General features: G+C 38.4%; 1 protein-coding gene across 1 annotated transcript in view; it reads left to right on the top strand.

Annotated features, from left to right (window-relative positions):
- The first annotated feature begins 9,990 nt into the window (after positions 1-9,990).
- The window catches only part of LOC122551725 (low-density lipoprotein receptor-related protein 1-like), a 1,910,187-nt gene continuing 1,898,350 nt past the window's right edge, over positions 9,991-21,827 (top strand). Inside the window, exon 1 of the mRNA XM_043694091.2 lies at positions 9,991-10,178. Coding sequence (XP_043550026.2) covers positions 10,097-10,178 — 82 coding nt within the window. The 5' untranslated portion in view covers positions 9,991-10,096. The remainder of the gene's footprint in view (positions 10,179-21,827) is intronic.

Raw genomic sequence — 21,827 nt, 5'->3', positions numbered from 1 at the left:
ATACTTGAAATATAATAAATGTTTTATTTATCATTTTCTTTTTTTTTGTTCTATGGGGTATCCTCTAAGTCATCATTCCATGAAATTTTCCTTCAGTAGGAAAAATGGGAGAGTTTCAGTGCCATGCATTTCCAGTGCAACCGGCATAAATTAAGTTTTGTGTTTGGTTGAATGAAGCATCATTTCAAAGACATACAGCTGGTATCTGCTAGTTTTATCTCCCTAGAGCACTACAGTCCAACTTCAAATTGACAGAAGTCAACCAAGTGCAACAAGCAATTCTGAGTAACGGACTATTGAGAGTTTTTTCAGTGGCATATCCTTCTGGTAGGGAGTTAGGACTCAACATTTGAGTTCCCAGGATGCAGGTTTTGCCTTAAATTTAATTGACTTTACTCATATCGCTTGATGTTTGTAGCAGCACAAAGAATTACAATTATTGCAATGAATCGGAAAGTGTTAGTTCATCTTTTCTATATCAAAAGTCAAAGTACTAACAGACAACTCAAACCTGTAGGGGGCTCCCATGTATAAAAAAAATCAGTTGCTTTTAACTTCCACCGCATGTAATTGTTTCAAAGGATACTGTGCAAGGAACGAAAAAAAGATTTTGTGTCAGATTTTTTAAAATGAAAATAATAACAAAGCTAATGATGCTATCCATTTGTTATGCATAAATAATTTACCAATTTTAGGCATGGGTCAGAGTTCAGCTAAATGTCTGTATCTAGAAGTTGTTGCCCACTTGTGCTGTTCCTCAAATATCTTCATGAGAATGACTTTTTGGCCTTCGCTTCAATTTTCCTTTGGAACTTGTTACAAATCTTGAATTCTTCAGGGACATTTTGAAAATGTTATGTTTTTTTTCTTACTTTTCATTTCTGTCTGTTTGTTTTCTCTTACTCAGTCCCATCATTCTTTCTCCTGTCTTGCTTATTCTTTCAATACCAGGGTCTGATATTAAATTCTCGCTTCCTGTGTTTACATCAAAAACCTTAAATCTGTGGTTTAAGGAGAATCTACTGCTCTATTCAATCACGTTCTGATGCCCTGTTTCCCTCCTGCAACATATTAGCTGACATTTTCAGTGACTTTATGAGCAAAGCTACCTCAAGCAGAATGAGCAGTGGTGAGTCTAACTGTTGACAGGTGCATTGGATGCACAACTGCAACAAATTCAGTCCCACTTAGTAAATTGCTTCTGACTCACTCTTACATGCTAAGTATTAATTGTTAAAATACAGTTAATATATCAAAAATAACATTTTTGTTTTCTTTCAGAACTGTGTACACTACACAATTGTCACAAGCAGTGTTTTAAAATCTCATCAATTTCTTTCAGGACCAGCAAGCATGGTGACAGACTGAGAGACTGTTACACTCTGTTGATTATGGACTTAACTGGTACACTTAACTTTTCTATAAATGCTGTCATTTTAAAGACCATCAAATCACTTTCAAACAGTAAAACCTGCTGGTAAATTTCCTCCACTCGAGATAAGTAACATGCAATTAAGAATTCTGGAAATTATGCCTCTGTTTGAGTTTTTGTTTCAAGTTTCAATAAAAATTAAATTAAATAATCTGTGTTCTATCGCATTCAATGATGCACCTGTTAAAAAAACAAAGTTTTATTAAATTCGCATTTTTAAAAATGACATTCATATTCTTCCATAAGCTCCTCAAAACTTGCTGCTTTATGAAAAATTCTGACCTGGTGGTGTTTGTTCTTTGTTCATCTACATGACTGCAAACAACATAAAACTTTTTTTTTTAAGTTGTGCAATGCAGATAGGTTAACTCTCTGGAACACAGTGCGATAGAGTACACCACCAGCTGGCATACATCAATGCCAGTTATTGACTTCCATTTGTTGTAAAATGTTCAAGTGCAATTTGAAACATGAAAATCCACTTTTCTTTGTTATTCATACAATAAATACTTGGCTCTGACACAAGCTCAGTGGTTAACACTGCTGCCTCACAGCACCAGGCAGCCAGATTCAATTCCAGCCTCGAGTGATTGTCTGTGTGACATTTGCACTTTCTCCACATGTTGGTTTCCTCTGGGTGCTCGATTTCCTCCCACAATCTAAAGGTGTGCAGGTTACGTGGATTGGCCACGCTAAATTGCCCACTGTATTCAGGGGTATGTAGGTTAGCTGTATGAGTCAGGGAGAATGGATCTGGGTGGGTTACTCTTTGGAGGGTTGGTGTGGACTTGTTGGGCCGAAGGACCTGTCTCCACACTGTAGGGAATCTAATTCTAACAATTCTAACATACGTAAACGGCAGAAGCAAGAGTACCAGGGACACAGGAAATCTGAAACAAAAAGCCAGATGCTGGAACTATTCCAAGATCTGGCAGCATCTGTGGAGAGAATAGCAGGGTTAATGGGTTGGGGTTTAGGGGTTTGGAAGGATGGCTTGCCCCGTCACCTCGGTCCCCAGAAGAAAGAAATTGGTGTATATTGCATGGTCTTAAATGATCCTGTCTTGAAGCAATAATACATTGTAGATGGCATATGGGCTGAGACTCAGACGTCAGAACTGCAATGGCCAAGATGACCTGCCCTCAGGTTCTAGCTATTCTATCATCACCAAAACTCAGTCATGGACACTGCATGGTGGCCCTAGAGAAAGTCAACCACAATTGGATGGAGGTAAGTCTCAAGCATTTTGGGCTGGAGGGGTTTAGACACCCAAGGGAAGTTGTGTTTGAAGACATGTGAAGGGGGTAGGTTTTGGAAGCCAAGAAGGTTCAAACAAATTAATGAGAACTTTTTTGTATGTGCCCCGATGTATACAGCAAACCCTTTGATGAAAGTTTGCAACCCTTCCTTTTTCTCCCACCTTTTGAACAACTTGGTTTTGGAAATGATCTTTACACTCTGGTCATCTGCTTAATTGGTTGGTTTAGACATCAATAGGATGAAAGTCAAGCTATTACATGACCCCACCGCCCCATTGAAAAGATACGTGACAAAGAGGGGAAATAAAATCCAGCCCAATGCTTCGGGTCTGTGATGTTTCATCAGAACCTCTTACGCTCGCATCCAAATCATTTATGTAAATGACAAAAAGTAAAGGGCCCAGCATCGATCCTTGTGGCACTCCACTGGTCACAGGCCTCCAGTCTGAAAAACAACCCTCCACCACCACCCTCTGTTTTCAACCTTTGAGGCAGTTCTGTATTCAAATGGCTAGTTCTCCCTGTATTCCATGAGATCTAACCTTGCTAATCAGTCTCCCATGGGGAACCTTGTCGAATGCCTTACTGAAGTCCATATAGATCACACCTACTGCTCTGCCCTCATCAATCTTCTTTGTTACTTCATCAAAAAACTCAATCGAGTTATGAGGAACGGCTGAGAGACTTGGGTGTGTTCTCATTGGAGACAAGGAGGCCTAGAGGGGATTTGATAGAGGCATACAAGATGATCAGAGGATTAGATAGGTTGGACAGTGAGAGTCTTTTTCCTAGGATGATGACATCTGCTTGTATGAAGGGACATAGCTTCAAATTGAGTGGTGATAGATTTAAGACAGATGTCAGAGGCAGGTTCTCCACACAGAGAGTGGTAAGGGCATGGAATGTGTCTGGCAGTGTACGTAATGCAGCCACATTAGGAGCATTTAAGCAGTCCTTGGATAAGCACATGGATATTGATGGGATAGTGTAGGGGGATTGGATTTAGATTAGTTCACAGGTCAACGCAACATCGAAGGCCAATGGGCCTGTTCTGCACTGTGTTGTTCTATGTTCTATGTTACAGCAAGGAAAGGAGGGAATGTGGGAAAAGAACAAAAAGGGAGATTTGTAACAGGATGGAAGGAGGCAAAATTAACTGATGAAAGGCTTCGTGGTACAAGTCTCCAAAGGATGTTGTGAAGGTAGAAGTTAAAGCCACCATAGTCTTACCAGAGGGAGATGCCTGGTGTTAGTTTAACCTAAGGATCACCAGGCCTCAGGCAAGGAAGGAGGTTGAGAAGAAACCTCAGCTGGTGAGGGAATGGAATCCATGCTTTTAGCATCACTCTGCTCTGTTAACCAGCCATCCAGTCAGCATAGGTAATAAAAGCAGTGTCTAGAAATCATGTAAATAGCAAGATGAAGACTATTTCCTTGTGAAAGCATGTTTTATAGAAACAGGTCACACTCTGATATTTGAGCGAACCCCTAGAAAAGACCAATAAACAACATTACAAAACACAGGAGACCACCAGAGAAAGTGCCAAAAAAAATCTATAAAGATGACAAGATTAGATTTTTTTTTTAGATTATTAGATTACATTACAGTGTGGAAACAGGCCCTTCGGCCCAACACGTCCACACCGACCCGCCGAAGCGAAACCCATACCCCTACATTTACCTCTTACCTAACACTACGAGCAATTTAGCATGGCCAATTCACCTGACCCTACACATCTTTGGACTGTGGGAGGAAACCGGAGCACCCGGAGGAAACCCACGCAGACACGGGGAGAACGTGCAAACTCCACACAGTCAGTCGCCTGAGGCGGGAATTGAACCAGGGTCTCAGGCGCTGTGAGGCAGCAGTGCTAACCACTAAGAGAACTGGGAATGTATAAATGGCAGGAAAATTTGATTATGGTGGGGCTCTTTTCTCCAGAAACTGGAAGACATAGATGTATGCTAACAAAAGTCTATAAAATTATGAATAGCTTCAACAATCTCACGGAAGAACTGCTCCCACTGTGGAGGCATTCAGTATTATTGGTTACATGAGCAAGAATCCTTGAATCCATAAGGAATTCATTAGAAGCATCTTCACATTAAAAATGTTGCAAATAGGGAATTTGTTATCGTTTAGAGTGGTTGGAGCAAACAACAGAGTTACATTGAAGTGTAAGTGGGACAAGTGAAACAGTATAAAATGAATCTATCAAATATACATTGATAGGGTGAAATGAAGGAAGGTGAGAGGAAGGTCATAGAGAACACAGACCTATTGCCCAAATGTGCTGCTATAATGCTACAAATTACTTGCCATCATAATTTGACTAACATAAAATATATTAAATAAAATTAAGAATGTAAGATTTCAGTTTAAGTTCCCAGTTAAGATATTGAGTTCAGACACTTTAGGTAGAAATGTGAAAGTTTGTCTAAGTGCTTGACCTTTAGCCTTCAGAGAGCTTGAATTCTTGAGTAAAGCTGAAGTTAGCTTTGCATTGTGTTGATTTCAGTAGAAAACAGACATTCTTACTTGGTTAAGAATGGAGAATGTTGCAGACCCAAGGATAACATTAATTAGTTCATTAGTTTCACCTGCTAACCAGGAAGTGAGAGGCAGTCTGCATTGCCTCTTTACTTGGCCCCCTCTTTCTACTGATCCTCTTTCTTTTCCTTGAATGCTTGTCATATAGCTGGTGTCAAAGGCTGCAACCTCATGATGGGAAGGCTGTGCACAATTAGTGATAGCATCATTAATCCTAAAACTCAATCTGGTATGTAGATTCAGGCAGCAAAGATGTTGTTTCAATGCCATTGATATGCTATATCACACCCTTCATTGCAACATGGCTTTTGTTGTATGTATGTTGTCTGCATGTGAGTGGTCTACATACTGGAGTAATCAGCTATGAGGTCTTTGTCATCCAGTAACCACTGCTTCATTTGTTGTGGTGGCTGAAACACAGATAGTGAGGCTGTCTGGTCAGAATAAAGAAATCAAACTGCTGCGACGACACCCAACATTGACCTGCATGATCCATTGTATATGGTGCACAGCAGCTGAATGATAAGGGAGTGGCATTGTTTTCAGCTGCTGTACATGTCACAATTGGCTGTGGGTGCCCACCAAGTGATGGATATGTAGGTAATGGTACCTTGCTCCATAGGGAAGCCTGCTTTCTTTACAAAGCTATGTCTTTGTTCTGTGAAAGACAGAATGAAATCTAACTCGTTCTCTTGGAACACAATTACCTTCCCTTGTGCAACAGTAAATGGCAAGCTGCAAGATTATCTCAATAACACTTACTCCAGAAGGAGACTTAATGTAAAAGTTATCACTGTGGTCAACTTTGCAGCTACTAACAGTGCAGACTTTGGCATGCTCTGGAATTATGGTTAAGATTGCAGCAAATTCAATAGATTGTCCATACCAAATTGCAAACTTATTATTTCTGAATGAGGTGCATGGAGGGGAATTGTTTCCTGAACACCTTTGGCATATCATCACCAGGTTGAGCGTTCCTTCCCCTCATTCTCCTTCTCTCTCTTCCAAGAGTTTGGCTTGCTCTCTGTTCCAACTTGCTGCAATGTCAGTATGAAACATATTTTCTATGAACCTGGGAGGTGTTTCAGTTCAAGAGCACCTGCCACAGCACTTTTTGTAAATGTTAACAACTTAAAAAATAATCATTAGGAAATGCTGATTTCTTCTACAAAATCAACATCAGCCAATAGGAATCAATCTGTAGCCAACCTGAAAGCAGTTGAAGATTCATGTAAGCAGAGAGGCTTGAGGGATCTTCCAGCTGCTGAACACCTGTTCAACCAGGCATGATTAAAAAATGGTATGAAGTGGGGCACTGAGCTCCAAAATGACAATGTTTAGTGTTCCATGCAAGTTGACATTGTGGTCTGCTCTGACTGCATACATCTGGCAGATAGGCAATGCATACACACCTACTGTCCTCACCAATATGTGGTATAGCACAACATACAACAGAAACGTGCACATGCACTCAAGTTGCCATATTGAATATTTAATGCTCCCTGTAATACCCAAATGCTGTGCTGCAGTCTCTTCAGCATTAATCTTGTGGAAGTACAAAACTGCAATAGCATTACCTTTTGAAGGTTTGCAAAGTGTGAGGTGACAGGTTGGATTTCAGCTCATTTATAAGCTCGAGTAGCCATCAATGAATTGCTGCCCTAGTGGTCCATATTTAATAAGTTTATTCAATGCAGATTTCAATCCATTATTGACAGTAGAGCCTATTTCTGAATGTAAACTACCAGCTCAGGTCAATCTGATGTACATTTTTCTCAGGAACTAATTTAGTGAGATAAACATTGTTAGACTCCATCAGCATTGAAAGGCAGAGAGAAAAAGCTCTTTCTCAGCTGACAGAAACAGACTATTTCTTCATAATAGCATGACTCCAGAGGTGAAGCAGTTTAAACAACCTTCATGTCTGAAGCTTTATCCTCCAGATACTGGTAAAGCTCAGCACCAGATGTAGTGTCAATTGGGCCCAGTCTTATTTCTGGCACCTGTCCACTTTTTCTACATACATTCTCCACCATCAGCCACTTGGGAGGGTGATGAAGACCGAATAATCTTCTAGATCTTAGGACTGACAGTGGTCTTATACCAGTCTTGATAACTCTCAGTTAAGAGTGATTTGCTTAAATGAGATGTTCCTTATTCTAAATTTTTAAACCGCAGGCAGATGGAGTTTAATTTAGATAAATGCGAGGTGCTGCATTTTGGGAAAGCAAACCTTAGCAGGACGTATACACTAATGGTAAGGTCCTAAGGAGTATTGCTGAAAAAAGTGACCTTGGAGTGCAGGTTCATAGTTCCTTAAAAGTAGATAGGTAGAAAAATGAAGAAGGCATTTGGTGCGCTTTCCCTTATTTGTCAGAATATTGAGTACAGGAGTTGGGAGGTCATGTTGCAGCTGTACAGGACATTGGTTAGGCCACTTTCAGAATATTGCATGCAATTCTGGTCTCCTTCCTATCTGAAGGATGTTGTGAAACTTGAAAGGGTTCAGAAAAGATTTACAAGGATGTTGCCAGGATTTGGAGGATTTCAGCTAAAGAGAGAGATTGAATAGGATAGGGCTATTTTCCCTGGAGCATCAGAGGCTGAGGGGTGACCTTATAGAGGTTTATAAAATCACGAGGGGCATAATAGGGTAAATAGACAAGGTCTTTTCCCTGAGGTGGGGATGTCCAGAACAAGAGGGCATAGGTTTAGGGTGAGAGAGGAAAGTTTTAAAAGAGACCTGAAGGGTCACCTTTTTCACACAGACAATGGAGTGTGTGTGGGGAATGGGCTGGCAGAGGAAGTGGTGGATGGTAGCACAATTGCAACATTTAAAAGGCATCTGGATGGGTATATGAATAGGAAGGGTTTGGAGGGATATGGGCCGGGTGCTGGCAGGTAGGACTAGATTGGGTTGGGATATCTGATCGGCATGGACGGGTTGGACCGAAGGGTCTGTTTCCATGCTGTACATCTCTGTGGCTCTATGACTCTATGCATGATGTTTTAGTTTGTTTGTCACAATGGGTACACCAGTGAATTTCTGACATCGTTAAATCTCTCCTGCACTAAAACACTTGACCACATTTTTACTTCTCCCCCGTCATATTTCATTGTACTTTTAAATATGGAATAAAACCTCTGCAGTAACTCATATGAAAAGCTACAATAACTGCATTTCAAATATATGTGTGCTTATTTTTACTTCATTATTAGACAGCCTTTTTCTATGAACCACTTTCAAACATGCAAATTCTGTGTGTGTAAACACAGTGACGGCTATATTATTTTCAAAATATTAGTTCTTTAAAGTGATGCAGTAAGGCTGATGTATAGCAAATAACTGTCCATATATAAACAAAAAATCAATTTAAAAAATCAATGTAAAGGAAGCCCTTGATTAATAGCTGATCTGCTGGTATCACAGCAATCAGAAACATTTGACAGTGGTAGAGTGACTCGGTTGAAATTTCAACTTTCCAATTGAATCACCACCTGATTATTAAACTGTTACAGGATCATGAAGTCTGATGGGGCATATTTATCATTCGACAAAGCTGTCCAGATGTGTGGTGCGACATAAACAAGGCCAGCCCAGCTACTTTGTTCTCCGGGGTGATTGCTGTGGTTGAAAATGTGAACCTATTGTATGCTTGATGTGTGAGTTTGGTTAGTTCTGCACTGCACCACTGGGTGGAGTGTCTCTCCGTAATGAAAAATAAATCTGATACCTCTTATTCACCAATGAACATTCACATCTAAAGCTATAATCTATTTATTTGTCGTCTTGGATATCAAAGGATGTTGTGAGAATTAACCAATGAATGATGTTAAGAAGATGGGCAAACATTATATAATGCCGAATTGGAAAACAACTATGATTTTAAAATTAATTTATCTTGCCTTGAAAAAGTATGGCAACCGTCTTTAAAAGAGAACAATCAGGTTCTTTATGTGAGTGCAAGAAAACTCCACAGATTTTTTTTTCAATAAAAATAAAGATTACAGTTGTTTTATACTTTAAACAATAATTAAACTGCATGAATACATGGATAGATCAGTTAATTACTAGTAGTGATGCACAGAGGCAATTAATGGAGATGTGATGCTCACCTTTTAATGATTTAAACAGCAATGATGGACAAAATGGAGTTAACATATCTTAATATTATTTTAACAACACTATAAAATTAGTGCATAAAGAGCAGAAAAACTACAGAAGAAAAATAAAAATTGCTGCCGGGTATGGTAATTGGTTCCATTTTAATAAGGAACAACTGCATGATCAGGGATTCTCTGGAGAATGATTATGAAGAAAAATAGTCTTCACCCTAGACAAAGACTAAGTTCTGCCACTAAGCAGGTCAGTTATTTAGCACAACATGACTTGCAGGCATTACAGTATTTGTTTTGGGATGACTTTAAATGCACAATATACAATGCAGCACTGCTTTGTTAAAAGAAGTAAAATAAAGGAAATAGAGATCTATATTGTCCCCAATGCGTAACTATGCATTCCTTGTTTGTTAAACGTCTCACACCAGGCAATGAATCTGAACGGTGTCGATACGGAGCAGTTGTATGGTAGATTCCATGATTAATCAGTGAAATTCCATCCTCTAGCATCACTCACTGCCCTCTTGTGATGTAAGACCAGACGTACACTGCATTGAAAAGTCAAGACACACACTGCACACATACACCTACAAATTCTGCTGAAAGCAGAGGAGGGAGATCGGCTCATTTAGCAGAAGAATTTCCTTTGACATTTCTAGATTACGCAGCTCGACACTGGTTCTCTGCTGACTTACTGAGTGTGCAGCGAGGCAGTCACAGCCTTCATTTGTCGCAATGTCTGAGTTTATTTTAGCTTTGGTAACAATATCAGGATTATTCCCCATCACCAAGGCTGTGTCAGTTCTAGTTGATAAAGGTAAGGATACTTTATTTACTAGATTGCTATGCTAAGGGAGACTCTGACAAACTTGTGCATTTTCACAGAATGCCATTTATGACTATATGGAGCATTGCTGTATTCTATCAGGGGAAGAGCTTGTGTTATTCTGCTTAATTACTGCTTCTAGTAACCCTTGAGTGACTATCTCGTGAAAGGATGAGTACTGCACTAGTAGCTTAAAAGCAGTCATCATCTGGTGAGAATAAAAAGAGCTTTGTGATTTTTTTTCTTTCTCTCCAACTGTAGAAACTGCTTTTGTGGAGAAGTTTAGTGCATTTGACTTTAAATCTATTGTTCTATTCCAACACCGCCCCCACCCCCCAACACCCCGGAGTTTATAATGTTTACAAAACATTATTTTAATACTTAGGACTATCAGGTTGACAAATTAATATTCTTGCTGCTGCCATATATGCTGCTGATCTTTATCTATTAAGTAATTTGTGCTATATACCGAGAAGGGGCATCTGAAGCTGTACTTGTGTTGTTTTACACGTCATGACATTCTTTTCTCTCTATGTGCTCTGAAAAATGTGCGATAGAAGTTTTGTTTTGCACATAATAGATTCACAAAAGAATTCCTAAACATCAGAAACTGGTTTTAAAACTTCATCACCATGATTTTGTATTATGCCCAGACTTTGGGTGCAACGTGTCAGAATATATCAAATCTTGTTACATAAAAATAAAAAAAACTAGGAATTCACATACTTCCTGCCACTTCCGCCACTCCTCTCACGTATATGGTTTGTGTTACATATTCCGAAGAACCCTTCAAGAAGTATTCCCATTCTGTTTGACGTATCGAAAAGAATAAACAAGTCTACTCACTTTTTCATATGAAAATTAAGCATCAAAAATTGACCAGTTAAAAAATATATATTTTACCTTCGATGTACAGTAGTAGGTTTGTTGAGTAAATTTACAGCTTCAGTGAGAAACTGTTCATGTGATGAAGTTTATTGGATATAGCTGCAGCTCTGTACTTACGCTGACTTAGGAATTTCCTGTGTGCATTTGTTAACTGCTGATTGTTACGAAGAGCAAGAAATGAACAATTCTGTTACTTTCTCCAATTTGCATCATGACTTTAAGAGGAATGGATTGTGTTAAATCGTCATGATCTTTATCCCTTTGCCATAGGCACCAGAGAGATGAAAAGTTGATCTGTTGGAAACGTTTCAATTATTCATACATTTTCTGCATGGTGTTTTATAAATTTTGATTTCAAACATGGCAGTGTTACTCGCGCTGAATAGAATAATTGCCTTTATTCTACTGCCTAAGTTTACTCAAGTTCGCATAATGTTTAAAATGTACATTTCTGAGCAGGTCACTCAAACAAAGTGTGATTGAACAGTACCATAATTATGAATCTTTGAAGTATAATCATGAAGAAAACACCAAAAATATTTCATCCTAAAGTATTTATTTTCGGAAACTTCATAATTGTGACATTTGTGAATTTGAGTGTTTTGCATTGCATCTATTTCAAATCTAAATAATTACAGGTTGTGTTGCAATGATTAATAATACTTCAGGAAGAATTACTAAATATTCTGAAAGATTTATTTAACAAATGAAATAAAGGAAAGTATTAGGCTCAGAATTTTATTACGCAGAGATAAATTTCAGTTTTCGATGGTTTTTATAATGAGTAAGTGCCCAATTCAGAAGCTATCATGATGAATTTATGAAACATAAATCTGTGCCTTCTTTGGGGTCATGATACATTGATTCACTTGTTATTAATAATTATTCTCAAAGCTACCTTTTGAAAATGCAGATGTAAATGTTCTAGCCCTATCTTCTGTCCAACATGATTGTTTGGGACAATCAAGAAACTTGATGGAAGTGAAGAGTTTGTTATTGTGATGTAAAAGGTATTCTATGGATCTTTAATTTGTCGATATTTTAAAGGGGGAACTATACATAATCTGATATTTAGCAGACGGTGAATAAATATCAATAGTACTGTAAAAGGGTCCACATAGTTGATTGTAAAATATAAATTTAATGATTCAATGCTGTGGAATAATTCTTCCTTCTGTCTCATTCTTATAAGTTCAGTTTGACATTTGTTGGTTAATTCAGATTGCTTTCTCAAAATCTGAAAATTCTCCAGTATAAGTAGAGCGACAGAGGTTAATAACTACAAGAGAAATGTCCATAAGAATAATTTTGATTTCAGCTAAAACTGTAGGATGGGGATGCTGATCCAACTGCGCAAAATAGATCTTTCCTGATTTTCATTTTCTTTGAAGTCAAACAAACTGCGCTTTTATTTATGCCCAGCTTCATATTGCTCTGACATTTCTATTGTGCTAATATACATTATGTAATTTTCAAGAGGTAGAAGTATCAGTGAATTATTCATTCCTATGTTATCTTTTTTGTTAATTTGCAATAGTAATAACAAAATATATAATTTGACTGAAAAAAATACATATTAGAATGAATACAATCTAAGAAAGATCCTCAAAAATATACTCTTGCAATTATTGAAAAACATTTTTGATCTGGTGATTAATAGTGCAATGAAAGGTATTTTAAAGAAACTATAGATGCATCCAGCAATTAAACAAGACTTTGCAGAAGCATTTACAACACTTTTGAAGCATCAACATTTTTTCATCTCATTTTTATTGATTTCTCAATTCTTCGTGTAATGGATAATGAGCCACTCTTCATCTGAAGTGGTGATGCAACCATTTTTAAGGACTGTTGCCAATACCACTCATGGATCAGGCATCAGGAGGTGCAAGAGAAGACAACAAAACAATTAGTATGACAGGTTTTGTTTACAGGGAGAATAGGCTCAGCAAGGTCAGAAACATATTAGTTTTCAAAGGCTACACACTTGTCCAAAATTCCTGTCTTCAATTGCCCCAGGTTGGTGCAATTGGAGCCCAACTACACAATAAATGGCAGGCAGGTTGCCTTGGTTTCTCAACTGGGAAATGAGCTATGAAAGCCGGTGATCAGGGAGATGATGGGTTGAAGCCCTTAAATGGCCATTTGTTGACAACTTAATGGCAATATTTGATGGCGAGTCTTAAAGTCACTGTGGACTTACTCACAACTCAATTGCCAAGTTGGCGAGAAGGGGATAAGTTCCTTCCTCGGACAAATTCATCCAATTCTTTGCCCATCTCATTATCTTTTTCATTATGTACAGGGAGGGGAAAATGCCACCAAATGTTTTTCATTGATAGCTTGTTTTCACAGTCATGAACTGACAAAGCTGAAAAAGAACACTGTTGTGTCCTCAAAGAATCCACATAATGATTAGACTGAAACATTAAGCATACAATCTGGTTATAAACATGGAAACCTATTAACAAAATCTTCAAAACTGAGTAATATAATGTTACATTTAATTTACAACATCATAACTGATACAGACATTTAATGTTAAGTGGTGCATCATCACCTGGAGTTTCCATTACTGTCTTTGAAGTTACTGGGAACAACACCTATGGATAGCAGTAACGCTTTCTGGCAGCTCACTGACTAACCAGTCCTGGCTGGTTAGGTAATGTTTTCCTTTGCTACTGGTCAGTTGCCTTTCCAAAGTATAGATAAGGTTCTTAGGAAGAGTCCTGGTTAATCTAAATACAGTTTCTTTTCCAGCTTTCCATTACTGTGAAATGTTCCTGCAATTTAAATTAGATGGATTACAATTCACCACAGGTCTCAGGCAATTGGATCCGCAATCTAAGTTCACCATGGGAATTTGAACCCGTTAGAATAAACTGCAAACTAGTGTGGTAAATGTCGACTCAGTTGAAGAATACAAATAAGAAACAGCGCTAAATCTCAAGTAAGTAGGTAAATAGTTGCCTGTTGCTAAGGCAAAATGGAGATAAATTAATCTGGCATGGTCCCAGACATGTGACTGATTGACAGTGGCTGGTGATGCAGGCTACAAGCCCTTTTGTCTTTCTCACCTCTTGTGTAGCCATGAGCAAAATCCAACTATTGCTTCTGAAGTTGCCAGCTTTTCTCATACTGATGGAATGTTTACATCATGGTCAGTCGTGAAAAGCAACCTTGTTTCAATTATTACACAATATAAATGAGGTGGTGTTGGTGACCCTGGCGAAGTGACTTTATAATGCATTGCCAAAGGCAAAATGCTGGCCATGGTAAATGCCAGTTTCTTTGTTGCAGCAAGGCTGAATGTTACCTGACCTTCTAAACTTTCTCCCCATGTAATTGAAATCATAACATCAACTTTTAGACAGTTGTAGTTCGGTTATTATTGTATCACTTCTTTCGTTGAAGTTTGTGTAGTACTTGCACCTAAACATAGCTCAGACCAATGTCCTCATAACATGATTTGCTAATGCTTTTGGAGATGGCGTTAACAAAATTGTTAGGAGAATGGGAACCAACATGTATAGGTAGGAAGTTTAAACAATATGCAGCATATAGCACGAAAGTAAAAAATAAAAAATGTATTAGGTAGGATCAAACTAAGACTGTGAATATTCAAAGATATAGTTTTCAACAGTGTCTTTACAGGGAGTGGGGGCATGCAATAAAACCTAAATTAACCTTTCAGTGCATATCTGTAACCATATGAAACATTGTACATAAAATTGGTGAGCTCCAGGTATAAAGAATCACATTGAAATGTGACATCACAATGATACCAGAGTCCAGACTCAAAACAGGAAAGATATTCTGGAGAGCTTTGGAAAATAAAGAAATAGGGATGAGTGCTGATCACTTTTCAGATGAATATTATTATATTACAGAGAGAGAGAGAGAAAGAGAGAGAGTGGAAATCTTGGAGGGCTTAATGTTTGTATCTATCTCATCAGAGTAAGGAACCAATAGAAACACCATTACACTACTGGATGCATTCTACATGCCACCAATGAGTGGGAATGATAGAGGAACAAATCTGCAAGGACTTTGCAGGAAAGTGCAAATATCATTGTGTAGTGATAAAGGGATCTTCAATTACCTTAATGTAGATTGGGATAGTAATAGATGCAAATCTAAAAAAAAATTCTGTCGTGTGTCAGGATAATTTTCTTGATCACATCATAATTTAGATAAATGTGAGGTGCTACATTTTGGGAAAGCAAATCTTAACAAAATTTATACATTTATTGGTAAGGTCCGAGGGAGTGTTGCTGAACAAAGAGACCTTGGAGTGCAAGTTCATAGCTCCTTGAAAGTAAAGTCGCAAGTAGATAGGATAGTGAAGAAGGCGTTTGGTATGCTTTCCTTATTGGTCAGAGTATTGAGTATAGGAGTTGGGAGGTCATTTTGCAGTTATACAGGACATTGGTTAGGCCACTTTTGGAATATTGCATGCAATTCTGGTCTCCTTCCTATCGGAAGGATGTTGTGAAACTTGAAAGGGTTCAGAAAAGAAACTTGAAAAGATTTACCAGGATGTTGCCAGGGTGAGAGGATTTTAGGGAGAGGTTGAATAGGCTAGGGCTGTTTTCCCTGGAGCTGAGGAGTGACCTTATAGAGGTTTATAGAATCATGAGGGGCATGGATAGGGTAAATAGACAAGGTCTTTTCCCTGTGCTGGGGGAGTCCAGAACTAGGGAGCATAGGTTTAAGGTGAAAGGGGAAAGTTATAAAAGAGACCGAAGGGTTAACGTTTTCATGCAGAGGGTGGTGTGTTTCTGTGTGTGGAATGGGCTGCCAGAGGAAACGGTGGAGGCTAGTATAATTGCAGCATTTAAAAGGCATCTGGATGGATATATGGGCCCGGTGCTGACAGGTGGAACTAGATTGGGTTAGGACATCTGGTCAGCATGGACGAGTTGGACTGAAGGGTCTGTTTCTGTGCCGTACATCTCTATGACTCTATATGCTTCCAGCCAAACTCTGAAGGAAGCGTTATGGATCTGGTTCTGGGAATGAAATGATTTAAATGGATCAAATATTGGTAGTGGGACTTTTATGACCAGTAATTATAATATCATAGCATTTATTTCAACTATGTGAAAGACCAAGGAGCAGGACAGATAGAAGGGAAGCAGTAGATGTAACATATTTCCATTTTTATGGGGCATTTGATCAGCTACTACAAGTTAGGCTACTTAATGGTGAGGATGACATGAAGAATCTACAGACGGATAGAGACAGGTTAAGTGAATGGATAAAAACTTCGCAGATACAACATAATGTGAAAAACTATGAGGTTATGCACTTTGGCAAAATGCATAGGGGACTGAATATCATTTAAATAGAGAAAGATTATGGTAAGCTATAACCCAGAAGGATTTGGCAATACTTATGCATCAATCTCAAAAAGTTAGCATACAAGGTCAGCATGCAATAGGAAAAACAGATGAAATATTGGCCTTTATTTCAAAGGAAATGGAGTATAAAAGTAGGGAAGTCATGCAAAAATAGGCAAGGCACTAGTCTAACAACAAATGGAATACTGCGAATACCTCCTTTTTAAAGGAAAAATATCTTGGCATTGGAGACTGTCTAGAGGAAGTCTACTAGGCTGATCCATTATAGAGAAGATGAGGAGAGATTGAGTAGGTTAGGCCTGTAATAATTGGAGTTTAGACGAATGAGAGGAGACCTCATTGAAACAAAAACTTCTGAGAGGTTTTGACAGTTAAATGCTGAAAGATTGTTTCTCCTTGTGGGAGAGACTAGGACTGAAGGGCTCAATCTCAGAATAACAAATTGCTCATTGAAGACAGTGATGAGGAAGAATTTCTTCTCTCAAAGAGGAGAGAATTTGTGGATTTTTTTTACCACCGAGGGCTCTAGAATTTGGGTCGCTAAGTACATTCAAGATTGAGATAGACAGATTTTTAATCAGTAAGGAAATAAAGGGTTATGAGGGAAAGGCAGGAGTGGAATTGAAGATTATCTGTGCAGCCATGATTTCACTGAATGTCTATAGGCTGAATGGGCCACTTCTGCTCCTATGTCTTACGATCATGTGATCAATCTGATGTAAATGCGTTACATTGGAAGAAGATTGACTTCAATTCAACGAGCACAGATGAATTGGAATCAAAGAATGGCAGGTATTTTATTTTAACAGGACAATGGATTGTGTTGGAGAGGAAATGTTCTGGTTTGGTATGCATAGTCAAGGTACATTCCGACAAGGAGAAATGTAAGACAACAGAAGCAAAGCATCCTGAATAACAAAATAGATAGAAGAAAAAGCATACGTCAGATGTCAAGTTGACAATATAAATTCGAAACATGTGACAATAACAAGTTCAAAGTGGAAGAAAAAAAGCAATCAAAGACAAAGAAAACATATTGGAAGAGAAAAGAAATCCAGAAGTATTCAATAAGTACATAAGTCATCAAATGTTAGTAACACAAGGAATGGGGTAAATTATCAAGCTAAAACAATTTATGCATGAGTCAGAGATGTATTTAGGAATTTTAACAAAGAAGATTGATAAGGTCAGAGCGGTAGATGTGATCTATATGGACTTCAGTGAGGTGTTCGACAAGGTTCCCCATGGGAGACTGATTAGCAAGGTTAGATCTCATGGAATACAGGGAGAACTAGCCATTTGGATACAGAACTGGCTCAAATGTAGAAGACAGAGGGTGGTGGTGGAGGGTTGTTTTTCAGACTGGAGGCCTGTGACCAGTGAAGTGCCACAAGGATCGGTGCTGGGTCCTCTATGTTTTGTCATTTACGTAAATGATTTGGATGCAAGCATAAGAGGTACAGTTAGTAAGTTTGCAGATGACACCAAAATTGGAGGTGTAGTGGACAGCGAAGAGGGTTACCTCAGATTGCAACAGGATCTTGATCAGATGGGCCAATGGGATGAGAAGTGGCAGATGGAGTTTAATTTAGATAAATGTGAGGTGCTGCATTTTGGGAAAGCAAATCTTAGCAGGACTTATACACTTAATGGTAAGGTCCTTGGACAAAGAGACCTTGGAGTGCAGGTTCATAGCTCCTTGAAAGTGGAGTCACAGGTAGATAGGGTAGTGAAGAAGGCTTTTGGTATGCTTTCCTTTATTGGTGAGAGTATTGAGTACAGGAGTTGGGAGGTCGAGTTGTGGCTGTACAGGCTACTGTTGGAATATTGCATACAATTCTGGTCTCCTTCCTATCGGAAAGATGTTGTGAAACTTGAAAGGGTTCAGAAAAGATTTACAAGGATGTTACCAGGGTTGGAGGATTTGAGCGATAGGGAGAGGCTGAACAGGCTGGGGCTGTTTTCCCTGGAGGCTGAGGGATGACCTTATAGAGTTTTACAAACTTATGAAGGGCATGGATAGGGTAAGTAGGCAAAGTCTTTTCCCTGGGGTCACGGAGTCCAGAACTAGTGGGCATAGGTTTAGGGTGAGAGGGGAAAGATATAAAAGAGACCTAGATGGCAACTTTTTCACTCAGAGGGTGGTATGTGTATGGAATGAAATGCCAGAGAATGTGGTGGAGGCTGGTAAAATTGCAACATTTAAGAGGCATTTGGATGGGTATATGAATAGGAAGGGTTTGGAGGGATATGGGCCGGATGCTGGCAGGTGGGACTAGATTGGGTTGGGATATCTGGTCAGCATGGACAGGTTGAACCAAAGGGTCTATTTCCATGATGTGCACCTCTATGACTCTATGACACATCTGTCTTTGCTGTGAAAGGCACTATATTGCTAAAATGGAAAGGAATGTGATTGAGATAGAGAATGAGTTAAAAATTGACAAAGAGAGGAATTAAAAAGACTAGTTATCCTTAAAGTTAGTAGTTTATCAACAGATTTGCAAAGGATATATTTAAAAAAAAACTTCACAGGGATGTGAGTATCGTTTACTAGGCTACATTTATTTTCTATCTGACAGTTAAGAGTCAACCATATTGCTTTGGGTCCAGAGTCATGTGTAGGCCACATCAATTGCAGAATGGGAGGTCTCCTTCCCTCAAGGAAATTTGTGAACAAGATGGGTTTTTCATGACAATCAACAATGGTTTAATCATCACCATTAGGTCTGCTTGTTTTATTAAATTCAAATTTCACCATCTGCTATGGTAGGATTCAAGTCATGTTCCTGGACCTTGTGCCTGGGGTTCTGGATTGCTAATCTGGTGACATCACCATTGTTCCACTGCCTCTCCATTGTTGAAAGAAGAGCATCAGGACAAATTGAGCAAATAAAAAACAGAATGTTTAAACTTTCTGGTAGGAAATCAAGTGGTTAGGATCTGAATACACAGCCTAAGATCTGAAGGAACATGTAGGAATCAAGGCTTTCAAAAGCAATTGGTTAAGCACCTAAAGACAAAGGAATTATGCCTCAAATGAAAGATGACACACGTGAGTTTCCCTTACATGTATATAATGGGCCAAATTTGCTCTTATCTTGTAAAAAGTCCAGGATTCCATAATAATCCAAACAAAATGAGTTTTACAACATTGGAATTAAAGTCCAACCCCTTATTTGCACAAAGTAAATGTTTAATCAGTTTGTCATTTGCACATTCATTGTGCCTCTTTCTTCTAATTTTCCCCAGTTTGACCGGTCTCTGTAACTGCAAAAGCATTCTTAATTGTAGAACAGTATTTTACAGTTTGAGGATTCATAATTATGTAATCATGAATTAACCCTTTTGATTTTTGGTGTTGAGTGGCAAGTTTCTGCTGCACATTAATATTAATGCAAATAAGAGAAATAGAAACACATGAACACCAATGTACGTTCAGCACTAACACCTGTTAGCCATCACTGTTTATAGTCTCCATGATTTTTCTGTTTACATTCACAACTGGCTCCTCAAAACCCATTTCTCTGATTGAGACTCCCTCCCATGCTTCATAGCTGCCACTAATAACTGGAAATTTGCCTTGTATTATAAAGAGTGCAGAATATGTAGTATGTCTGTTGACTGTTATACAGTGCAACAATTGATATAATTTGAAAGCACTACCTGGGTTGAAAATCACTCAAGAATGTCTTGGGGTTGTTCAGATTATTGCATGAACACAATTTTTCACTCCTGACGATTTTGGAAGAGTCATATTGGACTCCTCCACCACTCTATTTTTTAGTTTTTTTTCTCACTCTACTAAACGGAACCTTGCAGCCTATTATGGCCAAAATCAAAGATATCTGTGGCAAAATTAGGAAGTCACTAGACCAAGTGAATCATATGACCTTGGAGGTTTTCTGTTGATCCAGTGTATACCCATCCCAATTTGGACTTTGTTATGAGCTGGTGAATCAGATCCCCTCTAAACAATCACTTCAGTTGACCACAATTACTTATTTTTAGCATATGGCTATATGTTACTCCAATTCAAATGTCATGAGCTAATTCACCAAGAACAATAAGGAGCCAATCATAAGGCTTTCTTGAGAGAAAAGAAGGTAAATTTTATGAATTCTTAAGAAAACAGAAAGGATCTAGAGAAATTGCTGCATGAACCATATGTAGTGAATTATCAGCAGAAGGTTTCAAATTTGATTTTTTTGTGCCTCATGTTTCATAAGGTAAAAGTAGACACGTGAAATTCTGTTCACATTCAGATAGTCTCCAGTTCTTCTGCCAATAGTTCAGCAAATGTATCCAGGGAGTACTAAGTCATGCAGATGACTAAGGCTCCCAATTTGGAACCTGCACTCATCTTTTGTTCTCAACCAGGGAAACAGAAAAAGCGCGCAATTTCCCTTCAATAGCACAAGCAAATGAAGGTGGAAAGTGCCCAGAGTTTTCATTCCTCAGATGTGGCCAGTGCTAGCAACATGTATATGCGGATGTTAGGTGAAAGCAAAAGCCGCTGTGATGTCCTAATTGCTCAAACAGCACTTACTTTCATGGTTTACACTTGAATAATGGCAAGTTGAGCCAACTACTCGATAGCGGCTTAAGCCCATGAAGATGTTTTCTAGTGAATGCATTCGGGTGAGAATAGAGAAAGGAATAAAATTTGTAAAAATAGAATGGTTATGTTAAATATTGTGAAGACATGACTGCAAATATTTCATGAATCCAACACACAAAGAAAAGCCTCAAAAGCTGATGTTACTGAGTTTAGACATGAAAAGGAATGGAACAAAGCAACAGGAGTAGACCATTCAGCTCCTTAAGCCTTGTCTGCCATTTGATGGGATCATGGCTATCTGTGGCCTAATTCCATATACCTGCTTTTGGCATATGTCCCTTAACATCTTTGCATAAGGAAAAAAAAAAGATATATCTCAGATTTAAAATTAACAACTGACCCAACATCCACTGCTGTTTGTGGAAGAGGGTTTTTTATCACCCTTTGTGTACAGACATGCTTCCAAACATCTCTCCTGAATGGTCTGTCCTAATTCTCAGACTATGCCCATTTGGTCTAAAATCGCCAAAGAGTGGAAATAGTCATTTCCTGTTAATATCTTGAAGACTTTGATCAGGTAACCCCTTAACCTTCTAAATTCGGGTATCATTTCTGCTCAGGATGTGACAATCATCAAAACAGTGGTGAAACATTAAGAATCTCACAAACGCTGATAGATTCATGTTGGATTAAAATGAAAAGCAATAAGCCTAATTCCATGTTATAAGAATTCGTAAATGTTTAATTTTATTTATGTGAGACCATTAAAATTCCAGCAAGGAAATAATCATTTGGGCTTTTTTTTTTGTTTATATGACAGTGAAGTGA

Source organism: Chiloscyllium plagiosum, unplaced genomic scaffold, assembly GCF_037043375.1.
Source record: "Chiloscyllium plagiosum isolate Xiang-an unplaced genomic scaffold, Cpla_swu_hap1 HiC_scaffold_7, whole genome shotgun sequence".
NCBI lineage: Eukaryota > Metazoa > Chordata > Chondrichthyes > Orectolobiformes > Hemiscylliidae > Chiloscyllium > Chiloscyllium plagiosum.
This window is presented reverse-complemented; position numbering and strand designations above follow the sequence as displayed.